Below are 21505 nucleotides of genomic sequence, written 5' to 3' on the forward strand. Positions count from 1 at the left end.
TACTGTAACACAATGTTTCAGATTGCGATATCACTAACCAGATCGTTTTTTTATGAAAATAGACAAACAGTGGCATTAAGTTGCAAAAAAACTGAAAGCAGTGACATGTCTGAGACAAAGTGGAAACAAGACTAAAGACTTTACACCACTGGTTTAACTGTGGGCCAGTTGTTATTCTCTTAGCAATAAAACAAACCTATTCATCTTGCCGATGTCATAAGTAATTTTTCCCATAATGGCTTAAAGAAGCAAGTTTCTCCTGACTTGAAGATACTACAAATCCAAAATGTATGCTTGGAGTTACACTACATGACTCGAATTGCATTTGATAGGTTCGGCACATTTAAAGAGTTGTGATGTTTCTGCCATATTGTTTCATAGTATGCTGTTTCCATTTGACTGCCACCTGATTAAGATGAAATGTAGTTCAGGGATTATTATTAGATGCTCCAGTTTCATGTTCATTGGTGTTTATATGCCTTCTATTTGCATCTTTACTCAGAGGAGATTGAAGAAAACTTTTGAGAAGAAGCCACAATTTGTCCTCCACTGGTTTACATCCATGGTCGCAGTGCTATCCTTGTCAGCATGCTAACATGCTCGCGTGAGAATGGTCAGCAGGTGCAATATTTTGCACGATCACCATGTTAGGTTATTTATTTAAGCATGAAAACATTCGTTAATCAGGACAAAGTACTGATTAGGTTGAAGGGCGTGTCCTTTTTTGCAGGAATTTTGGTGATAAACCGAAGGATTCAACAAATACAATTCGTACCTAATATTGTCAGGGAATTACTATTTGCTTTTACAAATTATCCTCGGCGAACCACAAATATCAATATAAATGCTAAATTAAAAATCTGACATTCACCTGAGTCATGGAGTTCATTGTTTGGAGACCATGAATGTGTGCACCGGATTTCCTGGCATAGCAGTGTTAATATTTCAGTATTGGCCCCAGTGGGTGCACCAACTCACTGAGGGACTACTATGCAACTATTAAAAAACCATAGCGCTATCGTGTCTAAAAAGTGAAAATAAATAACAATCAATTAATAAAGTCATTCATAAAGGAACAATACATAACATCATCTATAGCACCACCACCTTTCTTTCTCAGAAAGTTTCTCTAATATTCCTTCTCACAATTGTAAGATTGAAAAAAGAAAAAAAATGTTGCTCAGTGAAACATAACCTTCACACGACCATTTTCAATAACTCAAGGCCTTCACTAAACTTTCTTATCATCAAGATTAAATAGTGTCTGATTTTAAAGACAGTTGCAGTGCTCATGGACAGAAATAACAGTTTGCTAGACTTGCATTTCTGAAAGCAAAATGACAGCATTGAAACTGTGTGTGATAATGAATGATCTTATAATGAAGAAACAGGGTTGTGCTTTGTGACACCGCTCTTGCAGTTAAGGGCAAGTTTAAGTTAAGGTTTTAGTTTCAAAGAACAATAAAAGTCAAATATAGGCCTGAATTAATGAAAAATACCATTGAATGGATGTATAGGACTGATTTTGACAATATTCACTACAGCCAATCTATGACAAAAGAGAAGTTGTTTTGTTTCCAAGAACACATAGCTAAAAATATCAAGCCATACAGTGATACTGTTTTACGGTAATTGTGCTTTTCAGTTTAAACATTGAACAGTAATTGAGTCTTCCAAATGCAAATTTATCTGAGAGTAAAAGCTTGTGCAAAGTGTTGTACCCGATTATCCGGTTTGGAGCGGAGTGATGAGCCGGTTTCTTTACACTCAGTTTAAATGAGTTGATGATTTGATGAGAAAAATATGGAATGCAGACAAATGGAAATACAAACACAGAGAAAGAAAACTGGAACAAACAACAATGTTGTAGTGAAGACTTAATGACTTACATAGGTGATATTTTTTGCAGAAAATCGAAACTATTAAGAAACTTAAACGCATACTTGCTTATACTGGTATATGTGTATTTTCTCATAATTAGCTGTGGAATTTTTGAGTTATTGCCAAAAACATGTTTTCCAAGGTCACATTCATCTCGACCTTTGACCACGGAATTCTTTAAAGGGAATATTTGTGCCAAATCCTTTTGACCTTGTCACTTCAGATGTGGCATCCTTGTTTTAGTATGAGCTTTGGAATAAATTCAAGATAAATTCAAGATCAACACCTTGCTTTCAGACCGTGATCGTCAGCTGGGTTTGTGGCTGCCCTGATGACCAGGGTTCCTGGATGCTCCCTTGAAGCTTGATCGAGTGGCAGTGCTTCTTAAACTCTCTCACCTAAACCCATGAAAGCATATTCATAATTATAGTTGCACGAATTTAAAGAAATTAAAGTTTGGATTTATCCTACAAGTATGCCTGTACTTTAATTGTTATAGATAGACTAGTTTGTATCTTACTGAGAGGCTGATTTTTTCGGAGAAGCAAGAATCTATAAAGTGAAAACCTGCATTGATATCATTATTAATAGGATATATAACCTGCAGTACACAAAATCACCTAATAGATGTTCATGCTATTAAACTTAGTTTTTCTCTCTTCACCAGGGCATTTTGCTGTATTATGATTACCAGGCCTCCACCTTTGAATGGTCCAAGCTTCCCAGCCTCAGGTTTGAGGCTATGGATCACTTTGCAAAGTGCTTCCTGATCTTGAGGCTGAAGGCAAGCCAAGTGGAGGGAGGTCTCAATTGTGCAGAGGAAGACAACAGGGGCTGGAGGGCTGTGCGTGTGGACCTGGTGTCACCGCCTCTGGATCGTTACGCTTATGCACTGCTGGGCTGGACCGGCTCCAGGGTATGAAGGATTATGGAGACTGAATGACAGTGAGGGAGCCTCAGGGGCAATCAATGATTAGAACAACAGCAAAAAGTACAAGTTGCTGTGATGATTGATAATTCATTGTCTGATCAACACCCTGTGATAGAATGTTGCCCGGGCACAAGAACAACCTCAAGGACAGAAAACTAACTCACCTTGATAGAAACCTGATATATTGAAAATGTATACAAAGTCATGCAAGTGTTTAATATCTAAATACTTACTTGTTAATGATGTTAAAAAAAAGCTTAAAACTCCCACAAGAAGACAAATACATTCAGCTTGTTCCTTTCAGTCCCATATAAACATACTAATAAATCAGATATTTGATTTCTGACTATTGATCCTTCTCTTCCACAGCAGTTTGAGAGAGACCTGAGGAGTTTTGCTCGATTAGAGCGGCGGATGCTTTTGGACAACCACACCCTGTACGACAAAACTAAGGTACCCAGTGCATCATTAGATACACAACAACAGACTGTTTTTGCACAGTCACTGAATAATGTGCAAAAGTTTAGCAAAGATTTATTGGATAACATTTAAACTAGTGGTTTGAACAAATGCCACAATGTATAGGTTCAAACTATTTGGTTAAGACAGAAAGAGCTTAACACAGACTGATGAAATGTGATAGAAGCATTCATACCTCAACTGTAACAATGACTTACACAAAAACATTAAACTTCAGATTTCTTCTCTATTCTCCGACATACTGCACTTCGCTGCTCGTCCCTCCATATGCACAATGTGTTCCAAACTCGCATGTTAACAGCTAATCATACAAACTGCAAATAGTAACAACGTGTTTACCCAAATTTCTGCATCTTCAGCTGAAACATGTTCGGGATTAGATATCTAATTTTATTGTTAATGATTTATCAAATTTTTGCCACGGGCCACCACTGCCAGCACGAGGCATCATGGTCGATATGTAGTCACCAAATACCAGATTTTACAGAAAGGGATGAAAAGGAACAGATGTATTTGGTTCGGTAGATTATTTGATTTCCACGTCCTATAAGTGAGAGACATTTTCACCTCAGTGAGTACACACAACACTTCAGGCAAAATCACTTTTCTTGCATCATGCCTTCGACAGCTAAGATAAGTGTTTTTACACAAAGGTGTTTCCCAGGACATGTTGAAGTATTGAGTGGGATTTTTCATCGTATACAGTGATTTAAAGTGTTGATCACATTGTGCTGGTTGCAGTTGCCAAGTGTTTATTTTAACCTCTATCAAAGGAATAATTCGATTTAAGAGTTATTGTATTTGAGAATTGTTGTCCACAGCTTGCAAAATCCTGTACAGCTGAATCGTCAGTTTTTATATTTTTAATGAATGTAGCTGGGTAGCTAGCAAGGTGTTTAGCTAAGGACGATAATGTCTGTGAAAGATTATGAAAGGACTATCAAAGTGATCAAAATTACATATTTTAATAACTGATGTAACTGTTGGATTAAATGTGGAATTTTGTCAGTTTGATATAAGTTGAATAGAACCGTCTAAATGTACATGGTTATGATTGAAATGGACTCCACAGAGTCAAAGAACCAGCGTAGACTCAACTGTCTTTGAATCCCTGAAGAAACCAAAGCACTCAGGCTGGTCTCAAAGAGCATGCGAGCAAAAATGCTCTGCACTTTAAAATAAACTATAAAATATAAAACTCTCTATAAAACACAGATAAACATAGAAGTGGACTGTGAGATGGAGTGTGAATCAAAATCCACCAGCAGTGAGTGCAAAGGCAATCACATCAGCGTTTTCCACAGAGTTGTGCTTTGCCACATTTCCCCACTGACTGTGTTTATGAACAGGCAGATTGAATAAATGCCAAATCACTGGTCCTTAAAGGTATAGGGATTAGGGCGAGCGTGACTGACGGCCCCAGCACGAGGAAACTTTGACAAACTATCTCAAATGTTTCGGTGCGTTACATGTTTGTGAGCAGCAACGTGTTTAATTAAATCAGAGTGTTTAGTGGGAGGTGGGAATTGTTTAGCGCGCTCTCTCTCACAGACACACACACGCACATACACATACACACACACACACACACACACACACACACACACACACACACACACACACACAAACATACACCACACAGCAGGATGAACAAAAGCGTCTCAATGTTTCAATATGTGAGAGCACAAGCTTATACATGTGAAGATAATTGCCACAGGAAGTTAACTTCCACATTTTTAAATTAAATAAACCAACATCTCACCTTACACATTTATATAAATACACACAGTAAAGGCAGGTAAACGTAGTTACACAATATCTTGTGCAATTTAATAACCAATTATCGCTTTGTTTGCCTACGGTGCTGGAGCTAATTAGGTTTTGTCTGGGAACACCTCACCTTTGTGGGAATAATGCACTTAATTGGCCTCAGGAGGTTGAGAAACAGTGGTTTGGTGTGTTTTCATGTAGTTGTTGAAAGGCTCATGCAGTGGTGGTAATAGGGCTATGTTAAGATTGGCTGTCGCAAACGCTATCCTATGACAAGGTCGGGCCTTCACTCATAGCACACCTGGTATTTTTAGCCATGCGAAAAAGTCCCTTTTGACTACAGGTGCGATGAGCTCAGAGGCAGGGGTGACAGATTGTTGTGATTTTAACACTTTCCTCGCAGAAAACAGGGAGTTAGAGCGTTTTAGTAGGATGTGATACAATTAAGACGTAAATTAAAAGTGTAGACATTTGTTTCACATGTTTTTAGCAATACTTAAACTTGCAATCTTCATTATATCAAGTTTTTACTGTCATGTATCAACTGGAAATGGAATAAACTAATTCTATTCCTCACAACTTACACAATCAGAACCCTTTTCCACCACACAGACCCTTAGGCCGTAAGGCAAAGTCTCATTTGGCGAATATGTGTTTGTGTTTCCACTACATCAAATATTAACTTGAAAATGGGCAAAGTAGAGCGATGAAACAGGATAAAGTGACTCCTGTGTTTGCAAGGTAATGAATACAGCCGTCCCCTTGTCTTTTCTGGTACTTCATTGATGTTCCATCGTGAGATACAGAGATGCAGAGACCGGGAAACTTTAAAAAAGAAAGATTTACTGCTGTCTTTACGGTTCTATTCTAGTAAACATAACACACAGTTCTTACAGAGCACCATTTATTCAATCAGTCTATTACAGAGCGTTCATTTGATGAGATTTTGACAGTGAATTATTTAATCAATTTGTGAAGGCAAAATTCAAAAATCCAAAATTTACATAGTGGCATTTTAGAGTGTAAATGATGAATTCATATTTTTAGCCATGCAGAGAAGTCATTTTCCTATCATCAGTTTTGACATCAGGTGTGATGAGTCTGGAGGCAGGGGGACAGATGGCTGGGATTTTTATGTTTTATGTTTCCATGCAGCGAGCTACAACTAAGGAGATTTGAATACCTTGTAATACAAGTCGGATATCGCTAACAGCACACCAAACAAATGCAAGTTTTAGTTTGATATTTTTTGATCAATGGAGCCTTTGTATTAAATCTCATTTGTATGTCGTACATCAGCTGTTATTGCATAACCTCGGCTTGCTTTTATCCTCACCATTCTGACAGTGAGGAGTCGATAGATACACTCCTGGAAGTGCCTGCGTGTAAACTTATAAAAAGACTGACATGACTCTTCAGCAGAAGAACTCAATTATTCAGCGGGGGGAAAGTTTATAGTACTGGCAAGACAACAACAAATTCCAGGGAACCATCAATCTTTGTGACAGGCATCTCCGAGGCTCGAGTTCATCCCATCCTTCTGACTATTCATTGCATCCTGTAAGGCAGCCCTGTCTCATTTCCAATGCATAGGGCAGAGTGGCAAGGCGTTTGAGTTGTGAGTGGACTGGGACAAGGGTGTAAGGCGTATCATTCCATGGATCGACAGGAGAAGACACCCTGTCTCCGTGATGTCCCATCGCTGGCTCCCCGGGGGCAGAGGTCAGAGTTTCTGGGATCACTGGGTGGCAGCTGCCTGACAGATATTATACACAAGCAGCCAACTCAGATGGTGTTTATTAAAATGCAAGGGCAGAGCGCGTCTTGCTGACAGTGCAGGCATCCATAAAGAGGAGTGGACAGGGGGAAACCACACACAAACACACACACACACATTCCCGAGGAAATGTTGCATCTGTTTGTCGGAGTGTGATGCTTTCAGAAAGTACACCAACTGGTATATTCTTTAACTTCTAACGAGGCAGGAAACATGAGAATAACAGGAGATTGAAACAGATTATCAGTTTGTAAGGAAGTTAAGGATTTAAAAGTGCAGTAAAACAGCTCAAAGTTCTAAGCGATATGCAACATTTCTTCGCAGGCTAGCTTAGTTAGCTAAGTTGTTCATTCAGACAGAATCGCACAACAGTGTTACCCGTTTTTCATTCCTCGCTATCAAATCACCTCTGAAATTAACATAATGAAGACCCATTAAGTGTCCCAGTGTCCGCCTTCACACAAAGCTGACTGTTCACCTTGAGGAGGAGTGCTCCCTACTTTTTGGCCGCCATTGAACGGTATGTATCGCTGAGGACAGTGCGATAGCGGCATCTTGAACGTTTCCGTGTCCCTTCTAATTGCCCAGTGGTTCTGCAGAAACTGTGCGCCGCTCATGTTACTGGTGTCACAGAAACGGGAGTGATGTCTACTTGAAGCGGAGACGTCTCAGTTAAGGACCAGAGGCAGTCATTTAGAGGACTTAAATCTTGTGGGCTTCAGACAGGCTCTCAACGGAAACAAGTTGGACCACTTCTTATTATAAAATGTTTAAAAAAAGATCAGAGGGCTACACTCACACTAATGATCTCTCCTCCCAATTAAGAACAGACTCAGGAGGAATCCTTGAATCGCTGTGGGAAGGGGCTGTCACACATCTGTCACAGCAACAATGACTTAAGGTTCATGCACAACAGACATATTTCTACTTTGAAGCATTGGCTGTGATTCAGTTTTGCTGTGATTCAGTTTACTTTTAAAGGAGAAAGATACTAACACTCAACACCCAAAAACTAGTGAAATGGCTGAAGATGCAGGTTCTGTTCTGTCGTGAGAACATACTGTATAATACAAACCAATTACAGGGAATGGCCCCACAACATAACGCTTTACGAGTATCAGGAGCCGGGTGATGGCAGCTGGAGTTCCTCGCTCATAAAGCCACGCATAGCGAAATGAGCAGGCTATACCCTGTGTGAGATAATGGCCTGAGGACCACTGTTCCCAGCTCTTTGAAAGTAAACACAGCTATAATCTGATGCCATTTTGTTTGGCATCCATCCTTTTCTCCTCTACATTTCCTCCTGCTGCCAACCATGTTGAAAAATTACCAAAACTTCAGTTCCATTTTTACCAGACAGTCCAAGACACCCCGAAGAAGGAGCTTAATGAGGAACTTAATGTCCATTTTGTGTTTGTTTTGTGGTTGGAATTGTTTTCACACACAGCGACAACACTTGCCACAGTGGTGCTCTTTAAAAAATGTCTTTTGCGACATAAAAAAGTTGGAGTAGGAAACTCAGTATAGTGCGAAAAGTTTGTCGTAACACATTTATGCTTCGTAGGGCTCTACTTAGTAATGAGCCAATTAGATGATTCATTTAATATCGTTAAACAAAGAGGGCTTCGAGCAATTTGGATTGCAAAAACAATTAACATACAAAAATGTCTCTGTTTCTTTTTGGGTTTTGTGTGGTTGGACAGACAAAACACACAATGTGAAGAAATTTAATCCGGGAACTTTTTTGGAAAATACTGTATGTCACAGGTTTTCCCTAGTTTTTGACATTTTATAGTTCGAACAGTTATTCTGTTGAAATTATTTAAGAAAATAATTCATAACAGATTTTGTTGGTGCAGCAGAATCGATTTGAACAATGTTGAACTCAGCATTGACGTATCAAATGATTTTTGGCACCTGGTCACAGTGAGTCCAGTATCTATTGTCTTTATCGTCTCTGCCACTTGAGTAAATGCACCTCCATGTTCAGCTGCTAGTCACTAGCGCTGTCAGGGGTTTTTTAAGAGCTTTTTTTAGTGTTAAAAAATGACGCTGTGAGAGCAGTGAGAGTGGAGGGAGGCTTGACAGCTTCAAACTGAACTCAAAGTCACTATAAAGCTTATGGGAGCTGCACATTTAGATTGTATTTATGTATTGTCACTGTGACTTTATTATCCGATGAATTATTATTATAAAAATATCAATTATAGATGCTTTAATTATATGTTTTGTTATTGCTGACAAAATATGTTATCAGTTGTATCCTGATTCAAACCACCAGTCATACTTGCAGCTTAGTGATTGCCAACTGCGTGAATGAATGCTGTATGCAAGTGGATCACAGGACTTCTTCACAGCATACGGACACGGTTGTGTCTCAGGAGGTCCAGCGGGTCTTCCACCAGAAGGTCGGCAGTTCAATTTCCATCACTTTCCAGTCTACATCCTGTATTGTCGTTGGGCACTAGGGCAAGACAATGCTACCCAAATTATTCCTGATGGTTGTGCTGGCAGTGTATGAATGGTGATTGATGGAAATAGAGTGTGTTTCAGTGGGTGAATGTGACTTGTGCTGTAAAGTGCTTTGAGTTGTCAACTAGAAAAGTGCTATATAAATACAGTCCATTTACATTTGACGCTTCTTGATAGGAAAAGCACAGGTCTAACTGATATCATGAATGACTCTCATTCATCCCAGTAAGCCATGGCAGTGCACAGGGAACTTGTACAATATCAGGATCCGAAAACCACAGCAGCCAAATTGAATTCAGGCTCTGTTAATGTTGCTAGTCACACCTTTCTTACTGTGACATGTCAATATGTCTTCTGCGAAAATGAGACAATATGTCCTCCATCCTCACATTTTCTGGGTAATGCGAACCCTGAGATCTTTCACAACGCTCAGATCTGGTTTAATAGTTTACACTCTCAGTTGAAATTTGAATAATAGATGTGTCTCCATTCACTTTTAAGTGGTGAGTGGCAACTCTTGCTGAGTGCCACAGTTGAAATTGCACAGGTCTACAGCATCATGTCCCACTCGGATGTTTACTCACTGTAGCTGCGACTGGACAACTTCAGTCTTCTAGTGTTTGATTTGTTGTCCAAATATTGTCATGATATAAATGACTCTGAAAAATGAGTTGGGGAGCCCCAAAGTGGAACACAAGGGGCAAAACAGCCTCCACAGCGGCAGACACAAAGATCGATCAACGAGAAAACAGAAATGCTACCATGAGCAGAGTTGAGTGTCTGAATACATACCCAATGCTTCAATACAACTACGTTTTGGGACCACTACAGAACAGTACTATTGTTCAGATGTGAATTGTATGGCATGTTATGCTCTAATCCTTCAATAGGTGGTAGTATTTTCTCTGGGGATCTGTGTTCACATCCTGTAAAGACAATAAAATGTATATAAAGGAAGACGATATGACAGCTTCCCAAAAGTGAAGCCAGCTGGCTGCAGTAAAGGTCATAAAGCCCATCTCCTCCATGTTAGTGGATGGGACATGAATCAAACTTAAAACTCAAACACTGAAATTTAGGAAAACCTTATCACACTGATGTTTGTTGGAATACATTTTTGACATGTGATGCTTGGAAAATGGGGTGAAATGTCACAATTGGCTGAGAAAGACTCATGGTTGGTCAAGCGCGGTCTCTGGCTCGAAATGTGGGAAATGGCCACATTCGTATCTAATGTATTTTGACTATTCTCTGTCATCTTAGAAGTTTCTGAAAGGAACATCATGCTCTATCACGATTGCTCACGCTGTATTCACTAAAGACTGTTTCTAACCTTTTCCTGACAAAAACCTTTGTAGCTGTAAGGTCATAATCTGTTTTTGAATCTCAACTATCACTTTTAAGCACTAGTGCGCCTTCATTCATTTCTGTGGCTCAGGAACCAAATTCAGACCCTTGTTCCTCTTGCTTCAAGTTCCTGCTGTGATAAAGGGCTATTTTTATCAATAAAGAATCTACTGTGTCAGTTTGGTTTTCTTGTTATTGGTGACTGTGAAAGAGAATTGACAATATTGAACCCAGGAAAGCTTTTGCACCATGGCGAGATTGATGACCAAGCCTCCACCGTCAAGTTTGGGTTGGGACGCCCTGCTGGCAGTAACTGACATCTAGGCGTCCTCTGGAAATACTCTGCTGACCAGCATCAGTAACTGACGACCACAGTTGAATTTTAACTGAAGTGTTGGTCTGACAGAGTGGTGTCGGCAAGGGCGAGAGGGAGGATTTGTGTGTATGTGTGTGTGTGTGTGTGTGTGCTCCTGTGTCCTCTGCTGTAAGTCTGAGGGTTTGTAATAATTAATATGTGTAGAGAGCTTGATGAATGAGGACAGGTGGAGAATTTCATCATGCCTAGACAGACTGACTTCCTCCCCAGGCATGAGGCATTCATGACCCGCCCAACACCTTGAAAAAACACACTCATATGTGTGGCAGGGTCTACCCTTGAATCTCACTGTGTGTGTGTGTGTGTGTGTGTGTGTGTGTGTGTGTGTGTGTCTCACAGGCTGCAAAACAAAGTACAACTGTTAAAAATGTGTTTTGTTTAAATGCATTTCGCCGCCCATTTTTTCCTGCAAATGTATACATACTTCCATACGCCGTGAGTTGAAAGTGTGTTATATATTGTGAGCGTGTCTTTCGATGTATCTCTCCTAGAGGGTAATTACTCTATGTCATGTTGTAGGAGTTTGATTAATGAGCTTCTGGTCAAAAGGCTTTGAGCAGCGATGGCCTGGCTTTAGTCCTGAAGCCCAGTTACAGATATGAGAGGATCTTTTATATTCTCGCTCTACCTGACACCTCTTCTCTGCACTTCGACTAACCGAGTGTTTATCAAATACAACACTGTTATGACAATAAGAAACCTACGCTGCAACCGAAAACTGTACCATTTAAAAATCTACAGTTTGACTAGAAATGGCCTATTTTTCTTCTCATTCTTTTTTGCACTTCAACATTACTGTCATTATAAAATATTGACTTGCATTCCAAAGAAAACACAGCCTGTATTTACCAAACAAAGAAAATGAGGCAACAGGCTTCCAGGACGCATTAAGAGCAGCTCTCAAGTGATCACATGATTAATCACTTTAAACTCACAGCAGGTAATCGGCTGAAATAAAAAAAAAGAAGAAAATCCTTTTACCTCCCAAAGGGCAAAGACATGCAGGTTAGGTTGATTGTTGACTTTTAATTGCAGGTAGGTTTATTTTTTTAGGGACAAATTAAATTTGTAGTAGTTAAAGTCACTAATCAGTGCTTTATTTAAAATCTAAAATCTCATTGAACTGATCTATTTGTATGAATGAGGGCTTTCCTACAGTTTGAAGTGAATGTTTTATTTTACTTATATTCTAACTTAAGTGTTTTATTTTGTTAGAAAAAAAAATACACAGTTTAAAGAAACTAAGCCAATGAATAATTTCTTTAGGGCAGTGATTTTGTTGCAAATAAAACATTAACTGGGACATCTAGGAAAGCATTCATACAAAATACCTCAAGGAGTAGATTTCAGTAGATTTTTAGGTAGTGCTAATTTTTTATTCCTGCAGGATGTATGTAAAAAGGGTTCTGATCGCTTGTGTGCACAAATCTGACACACAAATTAATTAGAAGGACGACAGGAAATTCCTTTAGAGACCAAATATTCTTCAGCCTGCTCCCCTACTCCCCAGAAAAGAAAAATATGTTTTATAAACATTTTTTAGAGTAAAGACGTTTATTATCCACAATGTGCTCTACACCTCTTCCCTCTCTGCATCTATCCTCTGGGGTAACAGCTGAAGTTACTATGAAGCACACATGTCCAATTACAATATTTTGGATGTAGAGTGCTCACAGCTCTTCCGACCCCCCACTGTCTTTCAGCCTCTGAGCAGTGGATGAGTGGACAATAACAGGGCAATTGCACTGGGCTTTGGGGAGTGGTGGTTTCCACCGCTCCCCGGGCTTCAGTGCTCACACAGGCAGTGTTTGTCGCCTGGAAGCAGGATGGGAGCCGGCTGGAAGGAGGCCGGCGCTCTGCGAGCAGAAGAAGGGGCGGAGAAGTTTAATTTAGCGGATGGTGGCACAGGGACCCTCAGGGCGTCACACACTGTAACACACACACACTCACACACCTGAGCATACGCTGTGACAGACACACGTAGGAAGGTGCGGTCTCTGTCCTCCAAACATCCTGGTGGCGTACTGGGAGAATTGGAAAATTTGGCGTTTAAAGATGGAGTGCTGTGCGAGGTAAACGTGTGTGTGTGTGTTCACGAAGCATGCACATTTGCAAATGCTTCTTGTCGACCTTGGCGGTGCGTCTGCGCTTATGGATTTCAATTAAAAGAGTTAGATAAATAGACGTTGTGTCTCTGCTTTTGAAAGAGGAGCGATGCATTGTGATCCTTTTCTCAAGGTCAGAAGTTGATCAAGTTCATTCAGTGCTTCGTGGGTGACGACTGGCATTCAACCAAAGCTAATTAGTTTGCGTTTGGTGCAATAGTGGAAGTATTTGTGTTTACTGGTGATGAGGGACAAAGGGTTCATAAAAAACTAAAAAAGGAAATCCTTGAAATGTGTTACTTCACCTACGTACATATATGGCTGCCCAAACTGGCACTCACACATGAGCTCCTCTACAGTTTCTTTCCTCAGCCCTGAAACGACATGCTAGGGGCACCTCTCTCCAGAATGAATGAGAATTATATATGAATGTAGCATCACCACCAACCCTTCTGCCCATGATTATGAAAGAGCAAATATGATCCCTTACCAATTAAAAGCTTGCAGCAATTTCATGCTACTTTATCACCATTTGTGTTTCCATTATATACCTTAGGCAGTTTTAATCCCATGCTGTTTATAAAAAGCAATATAAAAAACCTTAAATTATTCCAGTTCATTGCCCACATTCTGAGCAGCCAATAGCAGGGATTGCAAGAATCAGTCAGCTAAAATAAGACATTCTGTTGTGTGTCCCCATATTAACGTACAATATGTTAGTGAGGAGGGAGGTACGCTTTTTTCTCAAACACAGGACACAGTACAATAAGTGGATTACAAGTCGAACTATCGTCACTGTATTACTGTTGCGGAAGTGAAGTGTTCCAGGAACATTACACTGGTAATTGCTACACTGGGTGTCTGTTCTCAGGAACAGAAATTGAATTCTTATTTTCTTTCTTTCCTCCCTCCCTCTAATCCTCCTCCTGGTTTATGGATGGTCGGTTTTATTATTAGGCTGCGTGCGGTTTGTTAGTTGTTGATTTTGCACTCGGTTCTGGATTGTTCTCTCTTTTGCCAAAAAAGAGAGAACAATCCAGACATAGTGTGTTTAAGGTGTGAATGCACACTTTGATGAATATGTTAATGTATTAAAGTTTTAGGACTAGAATATTTAGAAGATTGCAACAATGTTGTGTAGCTGTAGGCTGATGCAATTGTTTATTCATGAATTTGCTAACAACTGTCCTGCCACTGTGAGTGGAGGCTGTTATATAAAAAGGCTGTTATGTTAAATATAAAACAAAATTGTATATCACAGTTATACAATTTATTCATAGTATTGTTAACAAATACAGCATATTTATAAACTTTTAACATGTATATACAGTCTGTGTATAACTTATTCTGATTAATGTGAGAAATGATTGTAGATGATAAACAAAGTCAATTGTTCTGAATTTGGTTCCTAACTGTGAAGATTTGGTTTCAGCTACAGATGTCTCCCACTCTGCAGGGGTAGTAGTTGCATACTTTCCATATCTGGAAATGGAACTTAGTTTTTTACAAGTTGTTTATGGCACAAAATGGGTTGGTTAACATGAAATTTACACATTAAACACATGTTACATATTTCATTGGCTAGCACATTAGACAGAATTAATTACCAAATGAATGACACATATATCACCCGAGAACGCCAACTAATGTTGACTCAAGTGACATTAGAGGACGTTTGCGTAAACTCCCTCTGAAGCTGCCAAACCCTTTTTACTTTTTTTTAGTAAAACCAGTCGAGTTACAAATAATTATCGCAAATAATGTCCTAATTAAACAACAGTATGGTCAAAATAACTTTGGTTTGAATACATATAATTTTTAAGATAGTGTGTGTCTTCTTTATTGTTAAGATAGAGTTAAAGGTGGGTTAAGCGTTTGTGGGGAGTGACTGTTATTTGAAAGTAACCTTACAACCTCTTCATCCTTTTCCCCCCATTTCAACTCCTGGTAGTCTGTCCTGGGTTAAAATACCTCATTGATGTTCACGCTGGTCTTTGTCCTTTTGTTATGTCGCTAACTTTTTTTGGTTTGTTGTAGTCTGTGGTGATTCATTCGCAGCGCTACTGTGAAAATGATTCTAGTTAGAACTTGCTTTGAGATTTTCTGTGACGTTTTGCACTGATCTTGAAGAGTTAAGACTTTTCTTAAGACCTTTTCCTCGAAGCAGGAGGAAAATATTTGGTGACGCTGCTTCAAGCCATTATGCTCCGAGGCGATGAAACAGCTTCTTAGAAGATCTGAGATGAGCTGAAAATATAGATGTTTTTAAAAGCAAACTAAAAACCAATTTTTTATATACTCTTTGATTGTATTTTATTATTTCATTCTTCTTCTTGTTATTATCGTTTACTGTTTTATTGTCATGTTTGAAGGTTGCTGTAAAATAAATATTAACTGATGATTGATTTACAAGACTATTTGCAAGACCTGCGCACACAAGGTGGGGTCTCAGCCCGACAGCCACACCAAGAAGCAATTAATAGCTTGCTTCAGTAAGTGAGGATCCATCATAACCACAAGTTACATTGTCGTCATTGTTTGGAGTCATAGCATCAAACCATTTCATTGTCGGGAATGTACTGCAGATGTGTGGTCATAGCTTGATACATCCTCACTGTAGGTAGAGTAGTTATCACTGTGGGTGCAAATATTATCACTGCAGATAGAAATGTCACCACCATGGGTATCAATGTCATCACTGCTGGTATAAACGTCATCTCGTCATTACAGATTATAACATTATGTCCCCTACTACTAGTCACATAACTTAAATGGCTGATTATCATCTCCGGAGCCAACAAGAAACTGACAAACACAACACCCTGCGATGTGACAGCAGTGTCTGGGTAAAACTGCGCAGTTACAATAATAGACCCACATACTGCATGGAGACATGTGGGAGCAGAGCAGAGATGCATGTGGACTAGTTTCTTAAGCTTGGATCAGCCTGCAGGATTTAAAGAATCTCAAAATATCTCATATTTACAGGCTGTCCGCTATGGGTTACTCTCGTAAAACCTTGTCTTAGCTTTCAAGAGAAGCTCCCACCCAGGCGGAAGATAAGGAGGGGGAATTACAGATTACAAGATCCATTTGGATTTGTAAATAGGATTTGTCAAATTGGACCATTTCAGATGTTGCCAACAGGTGCATTCTAGGAACACCAGGCAACAAACTCAAAACAGGCAGGGAGCTTCGCCAGCAGTAAAATCCTGCTGCAGTCATAATTTTTGGAGGGAGAGTAAAGTGGGGAAACATGTGGAGAGACAGAAGGGCTCTGCAGGTGTGGATACCAGGAGGTTTTTGTTTTGCAGGATGAGCTGGAGGCTCTTATTATTTACTGTTGAGACAATCAGCTTTTCTATTAGAGCTGTTGCTCACCTTTGTTGCTCTGATATATTTTTGCAGTTTTGTTTTGTCCTGCTTCCCAATGCTTTTGCTATAGTTGAGGCCAGTGTGTGCTTGTACTAAAGAGTAGTCCAACCATGTATGAGCATTTCTGTGAAGCTGAAGTAAAGGACTGTTTGCATAATATAAACATGTATTCAGGTTGTGATGCATGCTTTCGTAAAATGTTTACATGTTTTCAGGCTGCATGGTACTTGTGTGTGGTTTGGAAAAAGCATTTGTGAATACACAAAATAATGCTAGTAAAGGGCTTGTGTTGTTCCATTTCCCTATGTGATGTAGGGGAAGCGGCCATCTAGCCCTTCAAACATCCCTTCAACATTAGTTTATTCAGGACCACATAATAACGAAGGGGTAGACGTAAATCCCAGTATGCTTTAGGAATGGATGAAGCAAACAACTTGGCGATAGTGAATCTTATTTTTCATTTGTAGATAACGTACACGTTAGCAAATGTGGGCATACACTACACTTCAGGTTAATGCAACAACGTGGGTTGTTTGCACAAACTGCTCAAGAAACAATTATTGTAGGTTTATGGCCTGATCTAGCAGATGAAGATTTAGGCCCAATCCCTTTTCACCCCCTCTCCCTACCCCTACCCCTTGTTTTCGAGGGTAATCTTGTCCCTTGAAATGGAGTCACAAGGGGTAGACAGCCCTTCAAGAAGGCGTTACGTCCTCTGTATGATGATGAACAGACGAGACAAAAAGTTTTGCCTGGGACATCATTGCATTAACATTGTTGAGATCTCCGTTGTTTGCGGTTACTGAAGCTACAAACCTATAATATACAAATAACATCATTGCTAATGCAGGTGAAATCAACCCTCTCAGGATTCTTTGTTATTAGAGGAGCAGTTCAGTTCAGTTACATCGCTGCTATAAGCAGGTTCCAATCAAGTTCATCGTGTGTCTTCAACGTGGGGGGGGGGGGGGGGGGGGGGGGGTGCGATATGAAATTATGCGAAAATATGGGATAGCAATAATACATTGAAACGATATATACTAAAATACTTTTTTAAGCCGTATTAATGGTGTAATTGCTACATTTGTGTGTCTCTCCCAGCTTTCCTGTGATTTATAAGGCATTCTGGTACATTTCCATACCCCCTTGGGCCTAACTTGTCAGAAACATGGTCCTGAATGTCACAACTTGTGCAGAGCTGTTCGGAGAGGCGATCTCACGATGTTAGTTTTAAGGGAGGCTGCCACTGGAAGATGAACATGATAGATGTTGGGCGGCTCAGGTCCTAAGAAGTAAGATAATATCACAATTCAGTTGTGGGATATAACTGGCAATTTGCCTCACCCACCACATTCTCCTGCTGAAGGTCCCTTGGATTGTTACACACACACACAGAAAGGATGTAGCATCCACCCATCCCCTCTGATGTCTACATGGTGTGTCTGAACAATGGGGCTCTGCAGGTCCCTTTCTGAGTCGCTGCCTGGATGTGTCAGGACCAAATGTAGTCAAAAGTGGAAGTGAGTGGGTTTTGTTTTTCTGCTCACAAGTTATGTGGGCACCATAATGACTATGGTACAAACAAAGCCTCTTGTAAGTAAAGTTGTTCTGCTCTGAACCTTTTCACCTGCCTCTCTGTGCTCATCCAAAGCAGCATCTAATCAATAAGGACTACAAAGCACAGATAACGGCAAATACCATCAGCCAGTTCATTATCTGGATGTTCTAGATTTTGTTATTGGGGTGTAGATGAGGTCATTGCACACAAGCCAAGAAAACAGTTCCAATGCTTTGTTTAAGACAAGTGTTTCCATTGGAAACCTTACTGGCTTGTTTATTGATCACTTCCTTCCAGTAAATTAGCTTAATTGATGATGTACATTCAGATTAATTTTTTTCTGACTGATAACTGACCCTCTAAAATGAATTAACCATTAACTGACTAAATTAATATGTTACATATCGGACAAATATCTGATAGAGGGAAAAAATACCAATGCAATTTGTGGTTAATATTTGCAGGTGCACACAGCAGCATGTAACTCTTGCATGGAACTATTGTAACATAAACAATTTTTCCCTGAGATCAATAAAGTATCTCTAAGTCTGATCTGATTCTGATAAACCATAGAAAAGTATTATTCAATCATCATCACACACCTGCAGCACTGCTCTGTTCTCTCTTTCTTTTCTCATACACACAGACCCACTTCGGTGGACTGTTAAAACAATCCATAGTTTCACGTTTTTAGCATCTTAGGCCGGCAAATGTCGCCTTAACCTTCTGCTTTTGTGTGTATACCCTCAGCCGTGACGGGCATACAGTCACTCAGATAACCATTAGAGTAAACTGTGGAATTGTTAAGTGGACAATTACAAAATTCAACTCTCATATTGCCGTGCCCCCATTCCTCTCGCTTGGCTCTACCCCTACACACAAAGTGCCCTTCGCTTAGAATGGGCCAGAAGGGGCTGGGCTAAACGGACAAGAGTTGTTACGTCATCAGCAGCCAACAAACATTATTACATTAAAAAAACATAATCCTCTGACATTATATAAATAACCATTATCTATCAGAATTATTAATGAAAACGTTATAACATGAGCAGGGAATTATTTTTCAAACTATCCGCTGGATTAAAATACAATTTCATGGTAAGTTTTTAAGATTTCATACTTACATTTATGAACATTTTACCCACAGGGGTCGTCAAGTTTTTGCTTCATCCGTTCCTAAAGCATTGTGGGATTTACGTCTACCCCTTCGTTATTATGTGGTCCTGAGTACACTAAGGTTGAAGGGATGTTTGAAGGGCTAGATGGCCACTTCCCCTACATCACAAAGGGAAATGGAACAACACAAGCCCTTTACAGCCTTGTGCAAAACCAAAGGGTTGGCCCAAGGGGTAATGCTAAGGGGTGAATTGGGACAGGCCTTAACAAGCCAGGACTACTCAGTCCTCAGCAGAGAGGTTTTCTACTGGTTTTTATTCAGAAACAGCAATATAACCAAATGCTATGGAGTTGGTCTGGTGTGTAGTCTGTTGATTCTCCCCTGTGTTAATAAACAGGGGAGAATACCTGCTCAGATGGTCCCAGATTGAATCAACAAGATTAACCAATCAAGTAAACATTTATTTGGTCGACATTATTATTGTAAGTTCATGTTTTAAACGGTCAACAATGGGAACACCTAGTCGGAATCCCCCCTGCATGCCTGCAATGTCTTTGTCAGTTCTCTGTCCATGTTAATGCCGTACTCACGAAAAAGGTCTGACTGTCTTCTTGCATTTATTCTGATTAAAAACGACGCTCTCCTCTTAGGGAGCTGCCACTCAGCATTATAGAGACAGGAGTTTTTCATTTGCCATAAATACCTGCACATATTTCCTCCCTTTTTCTTCTGCCAGTCAAAAATGGTTCAAGGAATTTTCAATTTCAGGGATTAGCTTTGATCACGACAGTGTGGACGTTTTCTCTGCTATGTCCCCGAGTTGGTCTTGAAAGGCTCTGACTGTAAGATGGAAGCCAAGTGGAATTCTGGCAGACAGGAAAATCAGCGTGGATGCATGATGGATTATACAGTGACAGCATTCATTGAGTTAACTCTGAAGGTGTTTGGTGCAGAGACGTCTAATTCCACTCCAGAAGGTTTCCTGAACAATCCCTTGTCATAATTTGTGCTCTACTGTTGCTTTTAGAAAAATACAACATCAATACCGAAGGCAACAATTTCCTCTGCTTTGGCTTATTTTACTAGAAGTTTTCTGAAATACAAAATGTTTCAAATGTCATGTGTGTAAGAAAAATCAAGATATTATCTCAAATTTGTGAGAACTGCTGTTTTGTCCTCCCCTCCCCTGAAACAAGACGCCCGTTTGCTCCAATCACCAAAGTAATGAGGCCCCCATGACAGGTGAACAATGCAAATATTCACATTCACTTCAGGATACATTTGCCATGTACCTGGGTCGTTCCACATAGAGGTCAGAGAAACAATTATTGGACTTCATTGGGAATAATAGGGTAGTGTGAAGTGGTACGGCTGCTCCACCTCACGCCTGAATAAAATGTTGTACTTTTTTATTTGTTCTGGTACTGCTTTAGTCTCTGCAGGTGGAGAATATTCTGTTTGTTGCTGACACAGCAGTTTTCCTTTGGCAAACGGGGCAAATCTGCAGCATCACCGCGAAGTGTGATACATTTTTTTTTAAACGGCAGTAAATTGTCATTTATGTTGACAGCATAAGTATATTTTTTTCCGTGAAATGGCTGCCTAGTGAAGCCTATGAGGACGGTATGTCTATTGGAATGTGCTAAGGGAGGGGAAACGGTAGTGACAATAAATCAAAGGGGAGATGAAGATGGACAGAGCGACAAATAAAGAGAAAGAAAGAGACATGGTGGCTCTGTCGCCGCTCCCGCCGACTGTTATCCCTGATGAGGCTGTATCAGCAGGATGGTCATCTAATCAGCCTTCACAGTGGGACAACAACATCAGTTAGCATCAATGATAAATCATATTGACAGCTATTTCCTGACAGAAAGAGGGTAATGATAGAGGAGGTTGTGTGAAAAATAGACTGAAATGAAGCAGGAAAAAAGAGTGGGGGACATATTTAGAGGATGGAAAAATGTGAATAGAAAGGAGGCACATAATAGCATGAATAGTATCTGTTCATTTACTGTTCTTAAATTCTACCACCCCCCTTTTTCTCCCTGTCACAGTTTCACTCCTATCTCCCCCACTGTACCTTGGCCACTTTTTTCAACCCCTCATCCACCCACTCAGTTCCTGTTACTAGCTTCGATGAGTGGTAGTCATAGATTCTTAGATACAACTTTTAATTCAATAGACAAATCATATACATTCCGAGTACTGCAAAGTGAAACCTTATATTCATGGAATTAAAGTTTAAAGAGCAGAAATTTTTACGATTTTGTGAACTTGTAAACTGGAAGGAGAGGCCAAAGAAGGGTTGAAGGGAAT

At 39.9% G+C, this 21505-nt stretch overlaps 1 protein-coding gene across 1 annotated transcript in view; it reads left to right on the plus strand.

Moving 5' to 3' along the window:
• The window catches only part of dntt (deoxynucleotidyltransferase, terminal), an 82630-nt gene that overhangs the window by 44208 nt on the left and 16917 nt on the right, over positions 1-21505 (plus strand). The window contains exons 9-10 of the mRNA XM_062401511.1: positions 2549-2797; positions 3182-3265. Coding sequence (XP_062257495.1) covers positions 2549-2797; positions 3182-3265 — 333 coding nt within the window. The remainder of the gene's footprint in view (positions 1-2548; positions 2798-3181; positions 3266-21505) is intronic.

This window comes from Platichthys flesus, chromosome 12, assembly GCF_949316205.1.
Source record: "Platichthys flesus chromosome 12, fPlaFle2.1, whole genome shotgun sequence".
NCBI classification, from domain to species: domain Eukaryota; kingdom Metazoa; phylum Chordata; class Actinopteri; order Pleuronectiformes; family Pleuronectidae; genus Platichthys; species Platichthys flesus.